Source organism: Gossypium arboreum, chromosome 2, assembly GCF_025698485.1.
Source record: "Gossypium arboreum isolate Shixiya-1 chromosome 2, ASM2569848v2, whole genome shotgun sequence".
Classification (NCBI taxonomy): domain Eukaryota; kingdom Viridiplantae; phylum Streptophyta; class Magnoliopsida; order Malvales; family Malvaceae; genus Gossypium; species Gossypium arboreum.
The window spans coordinates 107,597,013-107,621,005 of record NC_069071.1 but is presented as its reverse complement, the minus strand read 5'-3'; the positions used below and the strand labels follow the sequence as shown (position 1 = coordinate 107,621,005).

At 33.0% G+C, this 23,993-nt stretch overlaps 3 protein-coding genes and 1 long non-coding RNA gene across 4 annotated transcripts; 1 reads left to right on the top strand and 3 right to left on the bottom strand.

Annotated features, from left to right (window-relative positions):
• Positions 1–3,901: 3,901 nt before the first annotated feature.
• LOC108468104 (uncharacterized) lies at positions 3,902–4,649 on the bottom strand. The gene is made up of 2 exons (XR_001868964.2): positions 4,576–4,649; positions 3,902–4,312 (listed from the first exon to the last, which is right to left on the bottom strand). It is a non-coding gene; the product is annotated as an uncharacterized LOC108468104 (long non-coding RNA).
• Positions 4,650–4,793: 144 nt separating this feature from the next.
• Positions 4,794–6,726, bottom strand: LOC108468093 (uncharacterized). The gene has a single exon (XM_017768954.2). The coding sequence runs from the start codon at positions 6,287–6,289 to the stop codon at positions 5,150–5,152; it is 1,140 nt and encodes a 379-aa protein (XP_017624443.1). The 5' UTR covers positions 6,290–6,726; the 3' UTR covers positions 4,794–5,149.
• An 851-nt stretch (positions 6,727–7,577) lies between these two features.
• LOC108482619 (uncharacterized) lies at positions 7,578–8,746 on the top strand. Its single transcript, XM_017785748.2, has one exon. The coding sequence runs from the start codon at positions 7,839–7,841 to the stop codon at positions 8,613–8,615; it is 777 nt and encodes a 258-aa protein (XP_017641237.1). The 5' UTR covers positions 7,578–7,838; the 3' UTR covers positions 8,616–8,746.
• Positions 8,747–13,226: 4,480 nt separating this feature from the next.
• LOC108475880 (GTP-binding protein ERG) lies at positions 13,227–19,036 on the bottom strand. The gene is made up of 8 exons (XM_017777876.2): positions 18,275–19,036; positions 18,090–18,179; positions 17,612–17,757; positions 16,238–16,396; positions 15,780–15,846; positions 14,961–15,068; positions 14,180–14,319; positions 13,227–13,661 (listed from the first exon to the last, which is right to left on the bottom strand). The coding sequence occupies exons 1-8, from the start codon at positions 18,779–18,781 to the stop codon at positions 13,574–13,576; spliced, it is 1,305 nt and encodes a 434-aa protein (XP_017633365.1). The 5' UTR covers positions 18,782–19,036; the 3' UTR covers positions 13,227–13,573.
• Positions 19,037–23,993: the final 4,957 nt, after the last annotated feature.

The following is a 23,993-nucleotide window of genomic DNA, read 5'->3' as shown; positions in this document are numbered from 1 at the left end:
TTATATTATTTTAAAATTTTTCTTATGAATATATAGGAATTTAAAGAATCAAAATGGGGGCAGCAAAAGTCAGGCCTGCTTATGAAGCCAAAAAAATTGTTTTGGGAAAAGATTTTTGGAAAAAAAGCCAATGACCTCATAAAAGTTTACGAGCCCCTAGTAAAAGTATTGAGACTTGTGGATAGCGATGAAAAACCAACAATGGCCTTTATTTATGAGGCTGTTGATAGAGCTAAACGAGAAATTCAACAAGATTATCGATATTTCACCGAGTACGAAAAGATTATTGACAATAGATGGAATTTTATGCATTCCGACTTGCATTCAACTAGTAAGATAAAATGTTTCATATAATTAAAAACTAATTTTATATTTTATTATTTTAAGCTTTAGATTATTATTTGATGATATTCTTATAAATTATACTTAAGTTATTTTCTCAATCCTCAATTTCAATTTGGGGTGGAGCATTCTGAGAATGTACTAATAGAAACATTAGAAGGTACACGATCAGTAATTGAAAGATTAGAACCTTCTGTTGATACTCAAGTCAGAATGGTTAATCAGGTTAGATTCAAGTACTATTATTTGTAACTTAGTTACATAATTTGAAATAGAATTATTTTTTTTATTTTTACTCTATCTTTTATTTATGCAGTTGTTACTATTTAGAGATAAACATGAGACATTTGGTACTCCACAAGCACAAAGAGCTTGCAAGCAAATGAATCTAGGTAAACAGTTAATTAAATTATTTAACTTAATTTATATTATTTAATTATATTGTACATTTTGATGTTATTTTGAAATTTAAATAATATCATGCAGCTGAGTAGTGGATAATATACGGCACATGTGTTCCCAAATTAAAAAAATTAGCAATTAAAGTGCTTAGTCAAACAACTTCAGCATCAAATTGTGAACGAAATTGGAGCACATTTAGTTATATTCACACCAAGGCAAGAAATAGGTTAAAGTATAAAAAACTTGAGAAACTAGTGTTTACCTATTCCAATATGAGGCTTCAGATAAGGCATCAAAAAAGAATGAGCACTGATGATATAAACGCTAGTTTTAATCCTATCAGCCTTGATCATATCTTTGAAGATATTAATCCACTATCAGAATGGCTTCATGAGAAAGAGAATCCATTGTTCGATGGTGAAAATGTCGATGTGTTGCCTGTGGATACCTCTGATGATGAAATGGATGTTGATCAATCTCAATAACAAAATTTGTCTCATTCAAGTTCTAGTTCAACGCCAAGTCAGGGTGCCAATGGACCCGATGGCAGTGGTTTAAGTCCAATTGATGAGGATGATAGATATAGTGGTGATAGGTGAAATTAGGTCTTCTAGTCGGTATGGAGGAGAATATGGGGTTGGTACCACTAGTGGACATTTCCGTGATAGACCAGAGTCTGATGGAAATATGTTTCCTGAACCTAAGAGAGATAAAAGTGAACCTAGAGCTCCATCAAAAGAAAAAGGCAAGAAGCATACTTCTATAGGCTCTTCATCTAGTAAGAGATCGAGTTCTAGTAACCTTGGTTATAGTGATTCATCTACTAGCACCCAAGATTTTTATCCACCAGAACAACCTTCATATGTTCAACATTCACATGGTTATCCACAACCATATGGTTATTATCCACCATTTCCTAATTATGGTGTGCCATAACAGCCTCAAATGTATCCTCCACCACCAATGTATCACCCACCTCCACCTCTCATGTATCCTTCTCCTCAAATATATCCTCCATATCAATTTTATGAAAACCAAGGTGAAATGTTACTTTTTTTGGATATATTTTTGGACAAAGGCCAAGAGAATCAAGTCAAAAATGCTCTCAAAGTGAAGGTGAAAGATCTGATCCTTCTCGTCATTCCACTAATTGGTAAAAACTAAATCGTACCACTACTATTATTTGTAAGGTATGTTTTTTTTAAAGAAAACTTTTGTTAATGTTCTTAATTTTGATGATATTAAAACATTTAAATATATCTTTAGATAAATAAATAGAGTATATTTTATGAAAATTGAGAATCGAAGCATGTTAAACTATTTATGAAAGTAGAATGAGAGTGAGAATAAGTGGTAGGAAATAGGAATAATTAATAAGAATCTATAAATTTATCTATTCCTTTTTTCTTTTGCAGCATAGAATGTTTATATCTTCACCATCTTCAAAACTGTCAAGAAATATTGAAGACATCTCTCGGTATGAATTTTCAATTATTTTATCTATAAAACTTTCAAACTTATTAAATATGATAAATGTTTAATATTTCCTATTTTTTACTTTGCTATTAGTTAATATAAGATTCTAAGAAAATTAGTAAATAAATATAAGAATAATTAATGATTATAAAAGTTGTGTTCTCATATCATATTAATAAAGGTTCATAAGTGTCAAAAACACTCTAAAATCATTAAAAGTGACTTTTTATAATTATAATTATAATTATTATGTTTTACAATAAGTTGTGCGAATTTTAAAAAAACTCACAACCGCGATACTTGCAGTGACCACAATAACATCCGTTATGTCCGCAACCTCGATAAACGCAACGCGACAAAAAACGTGGCCGCAACCGTAATTTAAATCCTTGGCGTAAGCTAAGCAATGCCCATGCCCAATCGGTGGTGAGTTGGAATGCCCCTGATTCAGGTTGGGCGAAAGTTAACGTGGATGGGGCGTTGCATGTAGGGTTGGGATGGACGTCAGTTGGAGGGGTGGTTCGGGATGAAGCTGGTCGGTGGCTACTGGATTTTGGAAGATCCACTGGAATGGGGGACATCCTTCCGGCAGAGCTATGGGCGATCCTCATTAGAGTTGAAGTAGCTTGGAGCAAGGGATACTTGAGAGTGGCAATGTGCAGGCTGTTTGTTTAGCAAAAGGGGAGCATGATGGAGCTTGTTTGGGTGGTGTTGTTCGTCGCATTAGGGAGCTTTTCAGACGAGATTGGCTGGTCCGAGTAGCGAGTGTGTTACTTGAAGCAAACTTTGTAGCAAACAGCTTAGCAAAATCCTGCAATCTAGAGCACATGGAAACTCAGTTTTTTGACACACCAATAGAGGGTGTTAGGCACTAAATTGGACACGATGCAACAGGGACAGCTATCGCGAGGGGTGGTTCAGCTGTTTTTTGACGACGTATATTTCCCTCTTCTTTACAATAAAAAAAAATTAGTATGTTCTAAAATTAAAATACTTGAAATTATTGTATAAAGAGATATTGGGAATTTTGAAGTTAATTTTATATTCTAATACTAAAAATGTTGAACTACCAATCCATTCATAACATTTAATTATTAAAACAACTTTTAACAAAATTTTAAAATTTATTATTGAAATATTATGTTTAAATTTATTTATCATTTTATTAAAAAATTATAATACATTTTAATATATTTTATTAATACATACAATTAATTTGTGACTAGGACAGTAAGAAAATTAGTTTAATATTTATTTTAAGGTTAAAATATATCATCAGCCTTGTACTCTTTGCAAATTTAAAATTTAGTCATTGTGAAAATTATTTTCATAATTCAAAATTTAAATATGTTGAAATTATTCGTTAATTTTATAGGTGATTTTTTAAGATTCCTTTGTGCTTTTGATGAATTCCTAAGAAGATTATTTAAAAATTCATCAAAACTACATTAAATTATTTAAAAATTTCAATCCGAGTAAGTGACCTTTGAGGAATTCAATCCTAGGATGGTTTTTTGTACAAATTCCAGTAGAGGTACAGAAGAATTCCTAAGATGATTTAATGTAAATGCTTTATTGTAGTGCACGAAAAAGGGTATAAAGTGCTAAATTGAGGTTTAACAGAAAAAAGCCTTAAACGATTTCAAATTTAAAATAATAATAATAATAAATGGAATCGAAATATGAAATATTTTATTCGGATTTGTTATTGGATCGAGAAAAGGAAGTTACAGTGTTGTTAACTTTCCCTTGGACCAACATATCGAGTAAGAGATGGGGACATGCCCTCTCCCAAGGAGAAATAATCTCATTGAAGGCCTTAGTCACGAGCCAAGGCATAAATCCACAACAGTCCTAAAATTCTGCCATGAGAGTTTAGGTTCATCTAATTTAGGACTAGCACAAATAACCGGGTGTTAGTAGCATGTACCTTCACCCCTGCATGGATAAATAGTTATTGATAGAGCTCAAATTAAGCTCCAAGCAGCAAGTTTTGAATCAAGCTTGACTCTGCTAAAGTACAACCCTAACAAAGACCAGAACCTTCTGTGGTTTGCAGGACAGTAACTGTACCTCAAAGATAAGGCTAGCCCTGCATAATAAAATATGCAATCATTTAGAATTCATCCTTTGGAGATTTGAGATACAAATGATCCCATTTCAAACTAAAACAAAATCCCATGATTTGCCACAAGTTAAAAACCAAGTCTCTCAATAAGTGCCACTTCAAGATCTCATTTTCCTTTGACATAACTCTTAAAATTCATTTTTACTATGCTTTTCCCTTCAAAACAATCTTTAACATGTTTCTGCATTCCTATTTGTTTAAAAGAAAGATCCATGCAATTTCCTTACTAAAAATAATTCAGCTTCGCAAAACACTGGTTCTCATTCAATTGATCAAAAGCATGATTTACAGTGACCTGCAATAGGTCAATCCAAAATGCATTTAAGGTTAGCAACCTGCCTGCAGCAGCAAATGACCATTCACATACGAAACTATGGCATATCAGAATAGATATTCAATGGCAAGAAAATGAAAAGTTTCTAAAAATTACCAGTACGAACAGACGCCCTAAAACCATCAGTGTGAGTATATAAATAACATTAGAAAGCAGCAAATACAGGAACCATCACAAGTGGATGTGCATTGTGCAGAGACTGGAAACAATGACTAAAAGTCTAAAACAATCAACTACAATTTTGTCTGTTGTATTGAAACAGTATTGGAGTTATCCAACAAAAGACTCGACTATTGCGAAGTAAAATCTTACAAACTGCTTAAAGACCATCTAAATTGTCGAACATTGCTTTACTAAAATATGGATTAAATGACTTGAACAACCAATTTCATGAAGAAAAACGGGATTATGAACCCATAGTACATCAAAGATTTGATATGTGCCCTCAACTATACAAAAATTAACAATTAAGTGCCCACAATAGACATGGATACTTCCTCGAGCTCTTTTAAGTAAGGAACAACGTATTTCTCTCTGAACTTCTTGTCAGGCATCTTATAAATTGTAGTCATGCTAACTTTCCTTCTTAGCAAATTCTTACTTTCCAGAGTCTCAATAACCAGTAACCGAGGCTTCAGCCTACGCTCAAGGCTGCAAATAAGCACCATTGGGTGGCTTATTATAAATGAAATACCTACATTCGTTCTATTAAGCAAAAAGTCAGTGACTTGCTTAATCTTCCTTTCAGATACAGCAAACACCTGTGGTGTCCTCCTAAAAGTAGACATGATATCATCTTCAGAGAAACCCAATTTCCTAAAAAGATTCAATTTGAGTTCCCAATTCTCTTCACTCATTGAACTTAACATCCTAATAGCAGCAAGAAACATATTTGACTTCCTATCGAACCCCAAGGCATCCGCCCTTTCAACAAACTGCTTAATGCTCTCAGGTTTAAGCAAGAAAAATCTAGGAAAGCTGAACACATATGAAACAATTTGTGACGAACAAATCCCGCAATTTCTCAAGAACTCTATATTAGGCATCATAGTCTTTTGCAAATCAGATTTGAGAAACCAAGCTGAAGTTTTCAATAACTTAAGAACATCATCATTCGATCCTAAAACAGTCTTTAAATCGGAAATAGAAGGTGCAATCCTATCATCCACGCTTCTAGTCAAAATCCAGGGATCACCAGCTACAATATCAGCAACATCATGGGTCGGAAATCCTAAATCCTGGAAAATCTTGAACTTGGGTTTAATGGTTTTCTCAAGACTAGAATATAGAAGGTTAGGCTTTCTTTTGACCACTGCTTCAATATGGGATTTAGAGAAACCGCTTTCTTTCAAGAAGGAAATTATAGTATCACACTTACGAGGATCCTTCACATAGGTTAGGGAAGATGCAGTCTTGACGGCAAGTTCAGGGGAAAAGCTGTGTTTCTCAACCAAGTGATCCGCTAAAGGAAGGGAAGCTCTCGATTCCTGGGTGGGTGAAGATGAGAAGAAAACAGAAGAGATGGAGTAACAAGAAATGGGTTTACGAGAACGGCATGATTTATTCAGAGAGAATGCGATTAGAGATCTGATTATAGGCGGTGCCATTGTTTTTTCCTTTTTTTTCTTCTCGTGGGGTTTTGTGGAGGGTTTACTGGTTTAGATTCGGGCTTTCTTCTAGCATAACAAACTGAAATTACAAATATTCATACATGTCGGAGGAATGAGAAACTTGCCTGTAACACCACACCAGCTTTTGTCTTGTAACGGTAACCTGCCTTTCTTTGACACTGATGCTTTGTTGCTGATAAATCTAAACCTGGGTTCTTTCGATAGCACGACCTACAGTTTTAAAACCTGGTTTATTAGGGTTTGGGGCACAAATTCAGCTTCAGGATGTTGGGTTATTTAATTTATGCCCAATAGCTTTGGGTCACAACAAAGGCTGGGATGTCTCTTTGCCTACAACTGCTATCATCAACCCTTTACTAAGCCTTTTTGTTTTATGGCCACGTTCATGCTATGATTCTAATATGAAATGATGTATGAAAGTTAGCCATATGTTGAAAAGTATTAAATCATGATTTAATTATATTTATTTTTGCATTTAATACCTAAACAATCATTCTTCTTCCAATTCACCTGCTGGAGTGGTCATCTCTTTTTGTTTCATCAAACAGGTTCCTTTCTCTTCTAACATTGCATGTCCCAAAAGCTCACCAAGATTGAACAAACAACCTTTCCCGACCTTGTGCAACAAAACTCCAACACCATCATGAATTGCAAACATGGTAAGAATACTTAATTACTCGACTCTTTAACATCTATCATATTCAACCGCATAATCACTTTTCTTTACATCTCCAACCAGCTGAATTAATCTAAAATACCAATTAATTTGAAATAAATAAATGTCTAAAATATAAAATTTAATAAATATATTATTGGGCTTATACATAATCAAAATTTATGCCTTAAAATTGAATCTATTATAATTAAAAGCTTATTAGGAATTTTCTACTTCCCTTAATTTTTATTAAAATGGTCATAACTTGAGTATAATAATTCAAAATAAGACAATTCAAAGTGCATTGTAAAAGTCAAGAAACTTTCTACTGAATACACCTCAACCCAAAAATACTTAAATCTATGTAAAAATACTTGAAATATGGAGTTTAAAACAAATATATATATATATATATATATAGATATTTATTTATTTCAAATTATTGAAATGCAAGGGACATTATTGTGTATATGTGGGCACATAAGGAAATAATTATAAAATTATAAAAACAAGTTCCAAATGACTAAAATGGATATTATCTTAATTATATAATACAATTAGATCAGATCCAATTAATAAAAGTAGATGATTAATTGAGATTTGAAGGTTTTGATACACAGTGGACCAAGTTCTTCATCTTAAATTATTAATAAAGTAGAAGTTAAAGACAGTGAAATCCAAACAATTATAAGGTGAAGCTATCTATCAATTCTTAGAGGTTACATGCCTAAAGTAAAAGTTTCATTGGAAACCCAAAAAAGAGATCCTTTTCTATCCTTTCGGTGCTTGAATTCCACAACTTTGTACACTTCTTTTCTACTCTCTCCCATTCGCCATTGTTACATATAGATTGAAACATGGTTTTAAACTATGGCAATTGAAGTTTTGGCAGAGATTTCAAGCCCAAGAATCTCGTTTTCTGACGATCTCGACCAAGAAGATGGGGTAGATTCCATTGAAGAATGTCATCATCAGAGATTAGACACATCACTCTTAAATCCAACATCGGATTTCGATTTCTGTTTTGTCAATAATAGTTTCGTTCAAGAACTCCCTTCAGCTGATGAGCTCTTTTCCAATGGCAAGATTCGACCAATTGAGATAAAGGAAAAAGCTGTGGTTGCGAATCGGGTTCGTCGTCAACTCCAACCTGTTGCTGTTGTTCGTTCTTCACCCCAGCAGATCAAAACAGATAACCCAGAGAAGAAAAGATTGAAAGAATTTCTATTAATGAGCATTGATGAAGATGATAAGCCTGCCTCATCCAAATCTTTCTGGCAGTTTAACAGAAGCAGTAGTCTCAACTGTGAAAGTGGTCGAAGTAAAAGCTTAATCCGGTCACTTCAATTTCTTACACGCAGTAATTCAACAGGTTCAACTCCAATTCCAAAAGAAACCCAGAAACAGCCATCTTTGACAAGAAGATCATCAGTGTCAAGTTCTTCTTCTGGTACGTTTTATTATACTTATTATGGTAATTCTACACAAAAGCCTGCATTAAAGAAGAGTTGTGGAGCACATGGGAATGGAGTTCGAGTGAGTCCTATTTTGAATCTTCCAAATCCAATCATTTCTAATGCAACTGTAAGCTTTTTTGGGTTTGGCTCACTCTTCTGTAATGGTAAGACCAAAACGAAGAAAAGATGAACAGTTTTCAGTTCATATTAAATATTTAAGTACAGTTGGGTATTTTATCTGGCCATGAATTTGTGAATGTGGTTAGCATATCTGTAAATTAGAAGAATTGAATTTAGTAAAAGAAAGAGATTAGATCTAAATCAACACCGATTCTGATTTGTGATGGATGTGAACAAACATCAGTGTTATGGACTTGGCAGACAGGTAAACATGGTATTTCTCTTTCATGCCTATCAATTATCTAGTTTCATGGCTATCAATTATGTTGTCCTCAATCGATACCAATATATTTTAAATTTTAAATCATTTTCCTATATATTTAAAATAGGTAAAACTACTATAGTGGCCCCTATATTAGTATTTAGATTGCATTTTGCTGACTAAATTAGTCTATATATATTAGATTAAAGAGTAAATTAGTCCTTGATGTTTAAATTTTCTTCTACTTGTACTATTAAAAACCAGTGTGCCTGACTAAATAACTAGCACACCACATGTACGTCAAAAACCAATTTTTAACAATAGAAATGGATGAAGTTTCTAATAGGAGGATCAATTTGCTCTTTGATATAATATACAATGACTAATTAGCCTATTTTTTAAGTAGAAAGGGGAAAATGCAATATGACTCCTACTACAAGGACCTCTATGGTACTTTTACCATTTAAAATATCATATTCCAATCTCAAATTTAATATTCAAATGTATATGGGTAAAAGTACCATGGAGGCTCTTATACTAGAAGTCGAATTGCATTTTGCCTCCTCTATTAAAAAAATGGGTAACTTAATCCCTATACATTAAACCAATAGGCAAATTGATCTTTTTTATTAAAAAATTCATTCATTTATACTATTAAAAGTTGGTGGACATGTAATGTGCCACATGTACCTTATACTGATGTGTAAGAATCAGTTAACAATAGAGCTAGATGGAATTTTTTTACAGAATGACTCGTCCATATTTGAATCTAGTATAAAGAGATTAATTTATCCTTTTTTTAAATAGAGGGAGTAAAAATGAAAATTAACTTCTTCCCTAATACTTTTACATGTAGATATGAGTATAAATACTTAAAAAGGTATGAATCCCTCATTTTCATATTTTTCTTTTTTGGTTCTCTTTTAAAGCAACAAGTTTCCTTTGTTTTCTTTTTAAAGATAATAGGTAAAAAGAAAGTAATTAGATATGTCCATACTGATTTTGAGTTGAAGAGGGACCCATGCTTCTGTGTCTTTTTGTTTCTAAGTTTAAAAGATGATTAAAATACTAGTCTTTTTTAATTCTCCAAAATTGGATTCCCACTTTATCTGCTTATGTATAAACTGATCAACATTACCTCTAAAGTAGTAAAATTTATAGGTAATTATTTCAACAAAAGGGTAAATTATTTTTATATATATTAGATAAAAAATATGTGGTTTTTCTATTAAAAATTTCATCAATTTTTTTTGTTCAAAATTGACGTAGCTAATGAAATGACCAGAGACAGTTACATACAGCACACCACGTGTACCTCATATTAACGTATAGAGAGCAATTTTTAATGGTAAAAATAGATTTTTTTTATTGATTAATTTGTTCTTTCATCTAATGTATAAAGACTAATTCATCTATCTTTTGAGTAGAATAGACAAAATGCAATTTAACTCCTAATACAAGAGCCTCTATGATGCTTTTACGTAAAAATTTAGAATTAATGCATAATTTAGCTCCTAAATTGTGTCCAATTATTACTTTGGTATTTAAAAAACTTTTTTTTCATCGCTTTATTATTTAAAGTTTTCGAACGTCACATCCATTATTCCAAGGCTCGATTCATTAAGAAAACATTGATGTAGCCTACTCTCAACTTGTCACATCACTCTGTTGTTAATGTAAAACAAATTCGAAAAAAAAATTGAGAGAAATTAAAAAAAAAAGCAAAAGAAAACTCAAAATATATTTTTTAAATCAAAAAATTAAAAATATATATAAATGACTTTTAATATATATACATAAAACTAAAAAAACATAAATATATAAATATCTATAGTAATTTTACTAACCTTGAATATTTTCTATTTTTTTATTTTATTTTTAAAATACATTATTATATTTTCTATTTTTAATAATTTTAGCCTAAATTATAAGAATTCTTTTAATTTAGCAACATGTCATGTCTCATATATTTTAACAATAATTTAATTTTGGAATTTTTCCTTACATTTTTTAATTTACACTTTATTAATTATATGTATTGTAGAAAAGGAAAACTAGATTTTTCTTGAAATAATTAAGATAAATATCACATAATATTTCTAGAATATTATAAGATAAATTTTCAATGAACTGGATATCTTTCCTTCAAAGGCTTGATTCGATCTGCTCCATAATTTAAAGGATGATAATTACTTTGATATAATTTAAACAAAACTTTGTCATCTCTTGGTAAGTATAGTTTGGATACGAAAGATGAGTTGACAAGTATCTTAATTATTATATTAGTTGCCAGAATTTGTCAATCTAAACATGACAATTTTTTTATGCAACGACACTGATTGAAAAAATATCTCAACACCAACCTCTAATCCAAAAGAAAATGAAAGGAAGTTGCTTTGAAAGAGTGCAATTTAAAGACTTTTTGATGCATAGAATTTTACCATCAATGACATTAAACATGCTTAAATTACATTTTAATACCAACTATCAATCTTGTTTACTAACTCGTCATTAACTTATTAATCAATTGTATTACTAATCATGAATTAACCTTTTTAATATGAATGTGTTACTTATCAATTGCTAACCTTGCACATTTAGTCGATTACAAGTTTACAAAGTAAAAGAGAATTTATGGAAACACTTGCCTTTCAAACTCATCTTCTATGCACCTCTCCTTGGAAACACTTTGGATAAGGTGGGCTTTGAAGGACAAAGGCAGCAATAACTTCCAACGATTGCAATAGCGCCAGCATCTAATTGGAAGAGAAGGGAGCAGCAATTGATTTCACCAACAATGTTGCAAACAATTTTTAAGCACCCAATCAACCTCTCACTCTCCCAAGACTGGTGCATTTTCCATGTAAAAGTGACTCTTGTCAAGTTCCTTACTTGACACTTAACCATGCATTACACAATGCCCTCCTAGTAACTTGGATTGTTTTATATAGGTTAAAAGACCTCTCCAATCCCTCTCAATTTCAATATTGAGCAAATTGGTCCCCCTAAAAAAAATCAAAATAATTTAATCTCTGTCAATTTTGAAAGTGAGCAACTAAAGATAATTAATTATGGTGTTAATATTTTTCAATTTTACATAAATTTGATTTGTATAATAACAAATTTAGCTCTCATGATTTATACGTTCTGTCAATTTGGTCATGATTTAACAAATTTAGTCCACATATTTTTGTAAAAGTGTAAACGTTGAGGCTAACTTTATTGATTTTTTAGAATCATGACTAAATTAACAAAATATATAAACATCAAGAGCTAAAATTCCTATTATATCAATCAAAATTGTGCACAATTAACGAAAAACATTAATTTCATAATTAATTGTTCTTAATTGTTCACTTTTAAAATTGACTGAAATTATATTTTTTTGATTTTTTTAAGAGAGGCTAATTCGCTCAATTTCGAAATTGAAAGAGATTGAAGAGGACTTGTTGTGTATCGTATTCTATTTTGAAATTATTTAATACAGTTCCTTTCTGGACCAAAATGAAAGAAAAATAGAAAATATAATTCAGATGAATAATTTGAAAGAAAAAGTAGAATTAATTTTTATACATTAGCATAAAAAATAACCATCCCTTCTATTTTCTTTCCTCATTTTTTTTTCCCTAGCAAGCATAAGATTTTTCTCTTCACTTTCCTACTCCCTTTTCTATTTGAACCAAACACATAAGAATTGGCAAAACGGAAAAGGACAAATCAATTTATTTGGATGTTCTTCATCAAATCCAATAACCAACTTTAGTTCACATAAATTAATTTATATATTTATGAAAATCATAGTTATTGTTTAAGTAATATTAAGTTTTGATTTGCATAATATCAAAACACGAACTATCAAAATGTTACAACTTTTGATTGTAACTTTTGATAATTGAGTAGCTAAAAAAAAGTAAGAAAATGAAACCGTGAGAGTCCAATTTCATTATTTTGATTTGATCCATTTTAAAAAATTACATGATGCTCAACCTAATGAAGATTTAAAAAATAAAAATTGCCAGTTTGGGGGTGAACAAGACAGGCAGGCATCTATTTTGTTCATTGTCGACCAAACTCATCTCCTGAGATCAGTCGTCCCCCGGTCCACTACTAAACAAATAAAAGTGCCTCCCAAGTCCCAGCAACTCTGAATTCTGGCATACATCCAGCATTCACCATCTTTCAAGCAACTCATTCTCACCCATACATTTATATCTTATAGCCAAAGGGCTCAGAACGGTATAAAAATGGAATAAGCTCAATGTTTTATATCTACAAGCAGAGGATTAGAAAACTTAAACATCCACTAATTGCTGTGACAGGATACAACATCAATTTTGTCCTCTCTTGACAACTTACTAAAATAGATATGTGAAAAAGTAAGGAAAGATCTCTACTTTAAATAATAAAATGACAAATGAATTAACTGAATAGGTCCTCAACCTTAGCTTTCATGGAATGAGACATGAATACAACACTTGGGACTACAAGAAATTAAAAGTAATTCACCTAAAAATTTAGCACAAGTGGGCGCATTGAAGGAGAGCAAAAGTGGGATCTCTTCATAATTTGTGTTACCCCCACTTGAACCTCCCAATAAAATTAATCATCTGTAGCCACTAATAGCTGACTTCATTTTGGCCTTACAAAGATAAGACTCTAGGGAAATGACGGTACAAATACATTGGCTACTCGTTTTATATACACCTCAGATGGTATCCCGGGATGTGTGTGCAGTTCTGGACATTTTGACTATATTTTCTTGGAGCTTATGTTTTAACTCTAACCTGAAGAATGAGATGCACCTCCCTTTTGAAGATAGACCTTAGCTCCTCGTTAGCTTCAATCCCGATTCTCCTGTGATTAATTATATATATATATATATAACACATAACCATTGTCAGAATTGCATTCAGGCAAACATTACAATATCAGATTTTATTTCAGAACTTCAGGAAAGAATATGGAACTCTAAAGAAACAAGCAAAAATCAAATCCCTGTGACGTTTCTCTGCTTTAACTAAAATGAAGGCATATGGACCTCAAGGGATCACAGGAAGCAAAAATGGAACCACAGAACTGAACTTGGCATGATATGTACGTAATAAAGTTTCTCCAAGTCCTTGTATTGCTGCAATACTGACATTCAGTTTTTCATTGTCCATCCTCCTCCTTTATTTATTTGTTATTATTTTGTGTCCGTTGAATCAAGGGGTAATATGAATTAGACATCTTCTGATATCATGCTACTATAGCGCACACAGCGGACCACCTCATATCTTAGCATTAAGATTTCAAGGAGACACTATGTTGCACATGATTGAAATACCAGTGGAACCATGAAAAGAAATTAATTGGAGATAGCACTAGCTTACCCTATTTTTGAGCCATTCTTCCCCACAAGAATCTTTCGCTGGCTCATTTTGCTGGTAATGAAGTGCTGCTCAATCCTCAGAGATCCATCTCGTAACTCCTTCCAGTCTACCAAACGGTGATCAATACCATATGGGATTTCCTGCCACAAGAAAAGTTTTAGTCCTTGTTTTAATCTTTGATCATTAGACAACTCCTCAACACAACCCTCAAAAAAAGAAGTAAAAATAAAAGCATATCAAAATTCACCAATTCAAAATACTAGCAATGGTAATTCCATTGTTTGGATAAATATTTTTAATAAAATTTCAATACCAGAATTTGATAAAATAATTATAACAAAATTGCATTGAAAATAAAATACGAAAAATATCCGATAGCGATTTCATTAGGTTTCTAAAAGTAAATAGAGATCTAATAGCATGAAAATATATATATTTAAATGGGTTTTGTAAATAAAATGGAAAATAAAAAAAATCACATAAAGAAGGAAATGTAATAAATGACTAATTTCCTAGTAAAAATCAAGGAATTTCACAAATTCCACCTCTAGAATTGGAATTTGAATACGAGAACTTGAGCCACCTAAATTTCCTCTTTCAGATTGCAGAATTTTTCAAAATTCTGATTTTATTTTGCCATAAAATAAAATTTCACTATAGAATTTTGAAAGTCTCTCCGCAAATGAATTTCCTCCTTGAAATCCCCAATCCAAACACACACACACACACAGAGGGAGTATGAACCAAAAGCCAAGGCATAGACAAACAACACAAGTTTTACCTGATGCACATGATCTAGTAACCTTTCCCGGACAACTTCCAATGAAATATTCTTCATGACTTCTTCACTCATTGTGATAGGATCTTCATCCCAAGGCCTTTGAACTGCCTACGGGTAAAAAAAATGCCATTGATACTAAGTTGTATTACTTTATAGAGGGAGGAGGACATGCCATGGCAGAACAAAACTTCAGCATGCTTCACCCTTCAACAGAGGCATACCAAGAAGGTATTAATGCCAAAGAAGTATCTAATAGAATACATAATGCATTATCATTCAGATTCAAGGTAAAAAAAAATCCAATGCAGAATGGAAGGAGTGACAGAGCTGTTTGTAACTAATGACCACCAGCTATTTTATTCTTTACCCTTCATCCAGTAAAGACGCATGTATATGCTAACACAAGGTTCACATAACACAAATAAACTATAATCTTACGAGCAAATCACATCAAATCAATCTAAAATAAAAATGCATATAAATATTTGCAAAAACAATAAGTCTGAATATGAAAAAATAATATCAGAAAATGAAAATATATTTGACAACAAAATTGGTAACAATAACACCATGCCACAGAAGAGTCCAGAGGCAAGATATCATTTGAATATCTTTACCATCATCCTAAAATGATCTTGAGAGAAGATAACATGTTCAAATAAATTAGTTAACTAGAAAAGATATTATGAAAAGCCATATCAAAGAAATAACAGAATCCAGTTACTTAAACCAGATGCATAAGAGAATAAATTGCATATATTAAAGACATAACAGAATCCAGTTACTTCAAATAGAAGCATAAGTAGAATAAAAAAATGCCTGTTCCATGAGATATTTAGTAAGATCTTCTACTCCAGTGCCCTTCAATCCTGAGATCATGAAAATCCTGGAAAATAAGTAAAATTAAATTTATCAGAAGCTAACTTAAGCATGCTTTTTGTTTCTGAATATACCTTGTAAAAGTTTTATTAATCAGCTTCAATGATGTCATACATAATGAAATCATGCAAATAATCAGGGTAATCCATATCAAACAAGATAGGATTGGCCCTTTCTACACCCTTAGTTGCTAGGCTATGTGCTACTCTATTACAATGCTTACAGATGAATGAAAACAGTACAGACTCAAACAAAGGCCTTAGTGTCCGTATCTCGCTTATATAGCTGCTAACATTGGACAGGTCAGTCATGTTGTTTCGGAGCTTGGAAATGAATGAAAATAAGCATGCTTGTTTATATCCTAAAAGGAGCAACCTCCTTTCAGCAGGAAAACCTACCTTCCATAGCCAGGAAGATCTTTGAACTGCTCAGCAACCTTCAACAATTCCTTCTTTTTCTCTATCAAATCTACCTTATTCATGCATAAAATCCGAATTTGTTTAGGATTCGGTTCTTCTCCCATACGTTTGATTAATCTTAACACCCTTGAATCAGGCCTGTATGGATGAATCATTAGAATAAGAATCTGATCAGCGATCAAGATGAAGAAAACAACTTCAGCATTAGACAAGAAGCTTGAAAGGCTAAAGTTAGAGTACAAAAAAGTATTTACCCGAATTAAAGACCATTTTATATGATCAAAGCAACACATAACCACATGGAAGGCCCGAAATATTTATGATAAAAGGCATATGAGAAGAGATCAGTACGCCGAAGTGACAAGTTTAAGAAAACAGAGAGAATTATGAATTTTGAAAGCAAGAGGCAGAAGTCAATCTGAAGTATATTCTAAAAGGGGATATGTGTTGTTCCGGGGGAACTGAATAGCTGCACAGAAAATTTCCTTGCTAAAATTCTTCAAACAGAAAATTAAGCATTGCACATGAACGTACTAAAAGCTCATTGCAATTCATAAGCTAAATATATATAATAAATTATGACACCAGGAGGACAATCTTTCTTATTTAGATATCTATAAGGTGAGGGACGAAAAAAGCCTTTTGCAGCTCATAGTAGCACAAGATGAGGACTGCCTGCATTTCTAACGGCTGCACACAACACTGAAAGCAAAAACGACAACATTTATCACGTTCAAGGCATACCAAACTCCTTAACCAAGAAATAGCATGCAACCATTCATCACCCATTCCAAGTGCCTCGAATTGCAGTCAGAAAATCAAAGCCACATCCCTTAAAGACCTTGACCCTTTTAGGAATAGGTTAGATCCACCCGCTATCTCTAATTTGTTACAAGAAAGCAAAGCAGCTTCCCTCATGAAGAACGTTTGGTACACCATTACAAGATAAAACCATGTAGTATAGTCTACAGATAACAGAAGACTGATGATAGATCTCGGTTGAAGTCCCTGAGGCAAATAGATCTACAATGATGATGAAATGGTAACAGAAAAGCTATGAACTACACTGGTTTCCAAAGGTTGCACTGAAGACTAAGAGTTAATCAAATTGACCATACAATCAGCAACCTCTCTAGATAATGCAGGATGGTAAGCAAATGGACAGGATGAGTGGAAGCTAGAAATCCTGGAATCAAGCTAAATGAACAACAATGTATTGGGCAGTAAAAGAGATGATAAAAAAATGAATCAAATCAGAAGCACACCAACAATAAGGTTGCTACATGTCCAAGGAGAAAATTAATATAAAAGTAAAAGAAAGTCAAAATATCAGCTGTGTAGTGTATCACTAACTTTGTAAGATGCCTATGGACATCAAAAATAACCATGAGCACATCATAGAGATTAACTGAACTCCAGGCACTCTCGACGCGAGCCTTCATATCTTTGTGAAGATATCCACTTCTATTTAACATTAGTCCAGGGGTATCAAAAAAGCACTGCATAATGTACACACCAGATTAGTAGAATGATCTTCCTACAGGCCACTATAACAATAAAGCAAGAGTAAAAGATGAGTTCCCCACACATGAATTCCCAGGAGGGCGAGAAAGAAACATGGAATCATAACAATCCCATTTTCTGAAATTTAGTATAAAAAACGAGATAGAAAGCCAGTAAAACAGTTAAAAGTAACACAATTGAACAAATATTGGTGTGTCTTGCAGAAAAAAACAGGGTGTACTGTATGTCACAAAGGAGAAGGAAAATTCCAAAAGCAAACAGAGAAGTGAAAGCATAGTAATAGGAATAAACAAAAAAAGGAACATACAATTTGGGTATCCCTTTTAGTCATGACCCCTAAAACTTCATGTGTGGTTGTGTTTGTCTTCCGTGACACAGCAGCAACCTTAGTCCCAACCTTATAAAAAACGCATTGGAGATATTAATTAGTTGTGATATGAATGATGCGCCAGTGGCTAAAGAGAAGGAAATAGAATGAGCTAATGAACAAACCATAAAATTAGTAATGGCTGACTTTCCAGCATTGGGGGCGCCAATTATCCCAACGGAGAGAGACTTCTGGTCCTCTTCCTTGACCTCTTGGTCCTGGTCGGCATCCTCGTCAGGGCCCTCTAAGGCTGCCTCAAGCAAGGCTTTTGCAAGAATCCTTCTCCTGCTCTCCTCTTCCTCTTCCTCTTCTTTAACTTTGCTGTGGCGGAGATCGCCGTTGGAGAATATCCGCTCAACTCGTTGCCTATGGTGGACATGCCAGGTAGGTTGTTGAGGGGTAGTTCTGAGGGTATCGGGGATGGAGAATTGGGCACTGTCAAAGTCAGAGATAGCGCTGTTGTTAGAGTGGGACTCGTCCGAATCATCTTGGCGTTGCTGGGTTTGGGCTGAAAATAAACGATAAAATAGGCGGTGATGATAATGGGGATGATGGTGGAAAGTGTGTAGTTGGCGAGGATAAAGAGAAGTAAGATGTGTGACTGCTGTCAAAGCCTTCTTTGTTGTATTCATTGGATTTCTATTATCTTGGATTTGCTTCCGTTTGTTCTCGGTAAACACACTGCGAGCGTCCTGTAGCTGTAGGGCGAGCGGTTGGGGTGGTGGTGATGATTGCCGAGTGCCGAAGACGAGAAGCGTTTTGGGGTTTTGGGGTTTTAGAAAAACACAAAAGTTTTGGAGTAAAGGCCTCTCAGGAGCCCAATAGCTCAGGTCAGGCCGAGGCAATTGAGGTTTTATTCCCCTATCCTATAAAATGTGTTGTCAAATACTCTATTCATAGGTATCCAAGTCCCATAATGGAAATTTTAGTTCAGATAATTTTAATTTATTGATTTTAGTTAGAATTATATTAGTTCTTAATTTATTTGTGTTGTAATAGTATGATTATACTTTGTGGTTCCTTGGACAGTCCGTTTGTAATAGTTTAATACTTGTGATTATTTAGACTTGTATTTGTAATTGCATTGTACTTGTTACACTTCAAATATATACATGGGATGCAAAATATTTTGGTATAATGACTTACTTGGCCCTTCAATTTTACAGAAAAAGTTATTTTAGCCCTTAATTTAATTTTTCACCTCTTTTAGCCCTTATTTGTGTTGTTTATCAAATCACCGAAAAATGGATAGAAAAGTTAATTAATTACTAACATCGCATACACGTGGTTGCCGTGTTAGTAAAGTTAACATTTATTATATTTTCCATCCATTTTGGGGTGATTTGACAAATACTACATGTTCAAGGCTAAAAGAGACGAAAAAAATAAATGAATGACTAAAATGACTTTTTTGTAAAGTTGGAGGGTAAAATAAGTTATTATGCTAAATCTTTACTTTAAGTGCGAGATTGTTAAGATTTGTCCCATTTTCATTGTAACACCCCAAACCCGGCCCAGACGTTATGACCAGATCCGACATGCCACATCGAAGCGTTCAAAACATTTTATATTGTTGATCCAGAAAAACTTACTCAGTGTTTTAAAAGATAATTTCAGTATAGGTTAAAGTAAATGGAAGCTATGCACCAGGTAGGAAACCGGAAAAGAGGTGGTGAGTCCATCGGACTACTTAAGTACCAAGCTCCCTTCGGATCCAATCCTAGACATGCATACCGCCATTGCCACACCTTAACGTCATGGATATTTCTAGGAAATCGATTTGATTAAGTCATTTTTAGGAAAAATGATTAATTTTGGAAAATACTTTCATTGCGGAAGCTTTGCTTGTTGTCGTGTTATTTTGAAATCAATTGTTGTTTTTGAAAAATCGCCCTAAAGCTATCCAATTTCAACAGTAAAAATAAGTAATACCTATCTTAGTAATACATACTAAAACCATCAAAAATAATTAAGCGGCCTTATTACATTTAAAAACCCAAAACTTCAAACGTAAATAAATGGATGTCCAGTTCACCAGAAGAAAATCAAATTTTCAGAACGGGTGGCCACTCCGAACTCCCTCACAGCTCCAAGCTCACTATGGTTGGAGATTTCCTGCGTGGATAAAAATAAAAGGGGTGAGTTTGGGGAAACTCAGTGTGTAAGAAAAACCCATTCAAAGCCCAAGTCGGCTCCAGCCCATTGGGCCTAAGCCCATTCAGTGTACAGTGGTCTGGGCGAGCCCTTTTGATTACAATAAAGCGGGCCTTAGCCCTTATTCAGATAACAATATGGCCCATAGGCCCATTTTAAAATACATGCAACATCAATAACATATGCAAGCCCATTTGGGAGACTACTCAACCCACCAACCACTACACTCCACCCGTACCAGACCATACACTCCATGTGGGATAGCTCAACCCACCCAAATTTAACACTCCACATTTGACATTCTTTGCTCGTTAACGATAAATTGAGGCAAAGCCTCCAAGTACATGGACAAGCCACTTTCAGTACTTCCTCCGTCAATACCCCAATCTCATGCATCGATAATAACAACATGGCATGCGATAAATAACAACAATCAAACATGCATTTAAGTCAATTTAACCCTAGGGGTATTTGGTAATTTATCTCCTAGGGGTAAAGCGTAAATTTTCCACTTTTAAAGGTATTTCAGTAATTTATCTATTTTAGGGTTTTTCATGCATATTCCTACCTTTCACATACTACAGAATCACGTCGAGGGTTCTTACGTAATACCCTACCCGTATTCATTCTAGGAATGGGTACGAGAGGCATTACGGAGTTCTGAATTAAATTTTTTTATATTCAATATAGCCTTTTATAAATATCTAACCTTCCTGTAATATTAAATCGAGACCAATCCACATCAACCAAATCAATTCAACATATTTTCATGATAGATTCATGCATTTATATAAGATAACGTCATCACATATCTATTACCAGGTTTGTTAACCATACTAATGGCTAACTTTATATTCATTTCACGTTAACATTTACTTTGTTAGCTTATACATGCCATTGATTTCCAAAATAAGGTTTCTTTATATACCGAAATCCTAAGGTTGACAGTGTGATGTGTCTCCGACCAAATCCGACCTCCGAGCTCTTAACACTACAAAACAGGGAAAAAGGAAACTGGGTAAGCACTTTGTGCTTAGTAAGCTCATGTAACAAGAATTATACTTACCTAATATTTTCAATACAATACAATAAACATCCATATATCCATTCAATGCATTATTACCCTAATATGCACAAACTCAACATTCAAGTTAGTACAATAATTCCCATGTACTAATAATATATACTATGACTGATGAGTTCGTCAATACCATGATTTCCATTTCCTTGTTATTTTTCCATATGTATCCCGTTGAATTTCTTGGAATTTTCGATGGATTTTCAGAGGTACACTTTTAGTGTACAATTCGAAATCTGTCAATTCATATTCATGTGCGCACATTTCCATTTCGAGAGAGCACACTCCATGAACCTCGACCTTGCGGCGGGATTACCGATCGAGCTAAATCGCAATATAAACTCATAGAGTATTGTCGAGATTACCAGTCGAGGCTAAATCCTGCAGCGACAATTACTCTAATGAGCTTGGATCTGAATTACAGTCCAAAGCTAAATTCAAACCCTAATTGATTACCGTCCGAGCTAAATCCATTTTACACATATTCTTGGAGGGCTATATCAGATAGGATCACCCGTCCGGGCTTGATCCTTTTACAGATCAATTCCTTTTCGAGAGATCCATCAATTTTCCTTTCATTCAACCGGATTTCTTCCCATTTTATCAAATATATCAATGTTTTATTAATTTTCATACAATGAACATTCAAATCATATTCACATCAATAAGATACAATCTCAAGCAATTTATGAATATAATTCAAGTTACATGAACTTACCTTGATACTTGTTTGTAAGCAGTAAAATCTACTAATCCCGAACTTTTTCCTTTCCTCGATCTAGCTTCGTATTTGAATCTTCTGGATCTAAATAAATAAATTTAATTATCAATTTAATACATTTCATGTTCATATGCAACATTCTCTATAATTCAACTATTATTTATAGTTCATTCAAAGCTGTCTACTTTAGTCATAGTCACTAAATTATTTATAACTTGAGCTACGGAACTCAAAATTAAGATCCGTTAATTTTCCCTAAAACTAGACTCATATATATTTTTACCATAAAATTTTCAAAATTTTTGGTTTAGCCAATCAGTACAGATTATTCTTCAAAGTCACCACTGTTCTGTTGTCTAACAGTTCTGACCCTTCTTCACTAAAAATAAATTATCTCTTTATACAGAATTCAAATGATGTTCTCGTTTGTTTCTATTAAAAATAGACTCATTCATAATTCTATACATATAAATTTAAGTCCGTAATTATTTTTATTCAATTTTTTTATAATTTTTCAAAGTCAGAACAGGGGAACCCGAATTCATTCTGACATTGTCTCACAAAATTCATTATAAATCAAAATTTAAAAATCCATTGCTTACAATATTTCTTCTATGAGAAACTAGACTCAATAAGCTTTAATTCCATATTTTGTTCATCTTCTAATTCGATTCCTACAATTTTTGGTGATTTTTGAAAGTTAGTCTACTGCTGGTGTCCAAACTGTTTTAGTGCAAGCTGTTTATTACCATTTTTCCCCTAAGCTTTTAATAAATGATAATTTCGTCCCTACTCAATTAGCCTCTCAATTGAGTTGATTTTTCTCAATTAACATTTTATTCTATCACTTTAAACTAGTTTACAACCTTTAGGAATCAGAATTTCAGCAATAGACTTTAATTCCAAACATTTTCACAATTAGGTCCTAAAAATCAATTTCCATTGAAATTGCCTAATAAAATCATCTCATAAACAAATTAAAGATTTAATTTCATTCTATTTCATCATAAACTTACAGCACTCAACCATGGTGACTTTCAATTTCATCCATGAAATCAAAAACTAATGAATTTAATAGTAGGACCTAGTTGTAAAAGTCTTAGAAACACAAAAATTACAAGAAAAAGGCAAGGATTAACTCACTTGGTGCAAAAATTATGACATACCAGCTTAGAGAACCCTCCTATGGTGTTTTTAGCTGTTGGAATTGAAGAGAAATAAAGAGAAATCTAGATATTTCCTATTTAATCCTAGTTTTATTTAGTTAATTTTGCAATATTCTAATTTTACCCTTAATTTATCTATTTAGTCCTAGTTTTATTTAGTTAATTTTGCAATATTCCAATTTTACCCTTAATTTATCAATTTTTCTGCTGATTTCATACTCTTGCCGTCCAGCCCAAATAACTTTTGGGTCTAATTTCCTTTTAAATCCTTTCTCATTAGACTCTTAAGCTATTTAATCACTCTAGCAAATTTTACACCTATTACAATTTAGTCCTTTTCATTTAATTGACTACCCAAACATTAAAATTTCCTAATGAAATTTTAATACCACATTAATAACATTTTATAAATATTTATAAAATTATTTTCGACTCGGTTTTACGAGATAGAGGTCCCGATACCTTATTTTACCCAATTTCTTCAATAATTTCTTTTCTAACTAATCACTAAATCGATAAAATTTTCCTATCAATATTTTCATACGATTTTCCTATCATATCAATTTTCAAGCAAAAATATTGAAATAAATTTCTCTTTAAATCGGATCTATGGTTACGAAACCATTGTTCCGATAACCTTAATTTAGGCCATTACATTATCGAATTGGGCTGTTGGCCCATCATTCCAATTTTGGCCCATTAAGCCCAAAAATATCAAGACACGT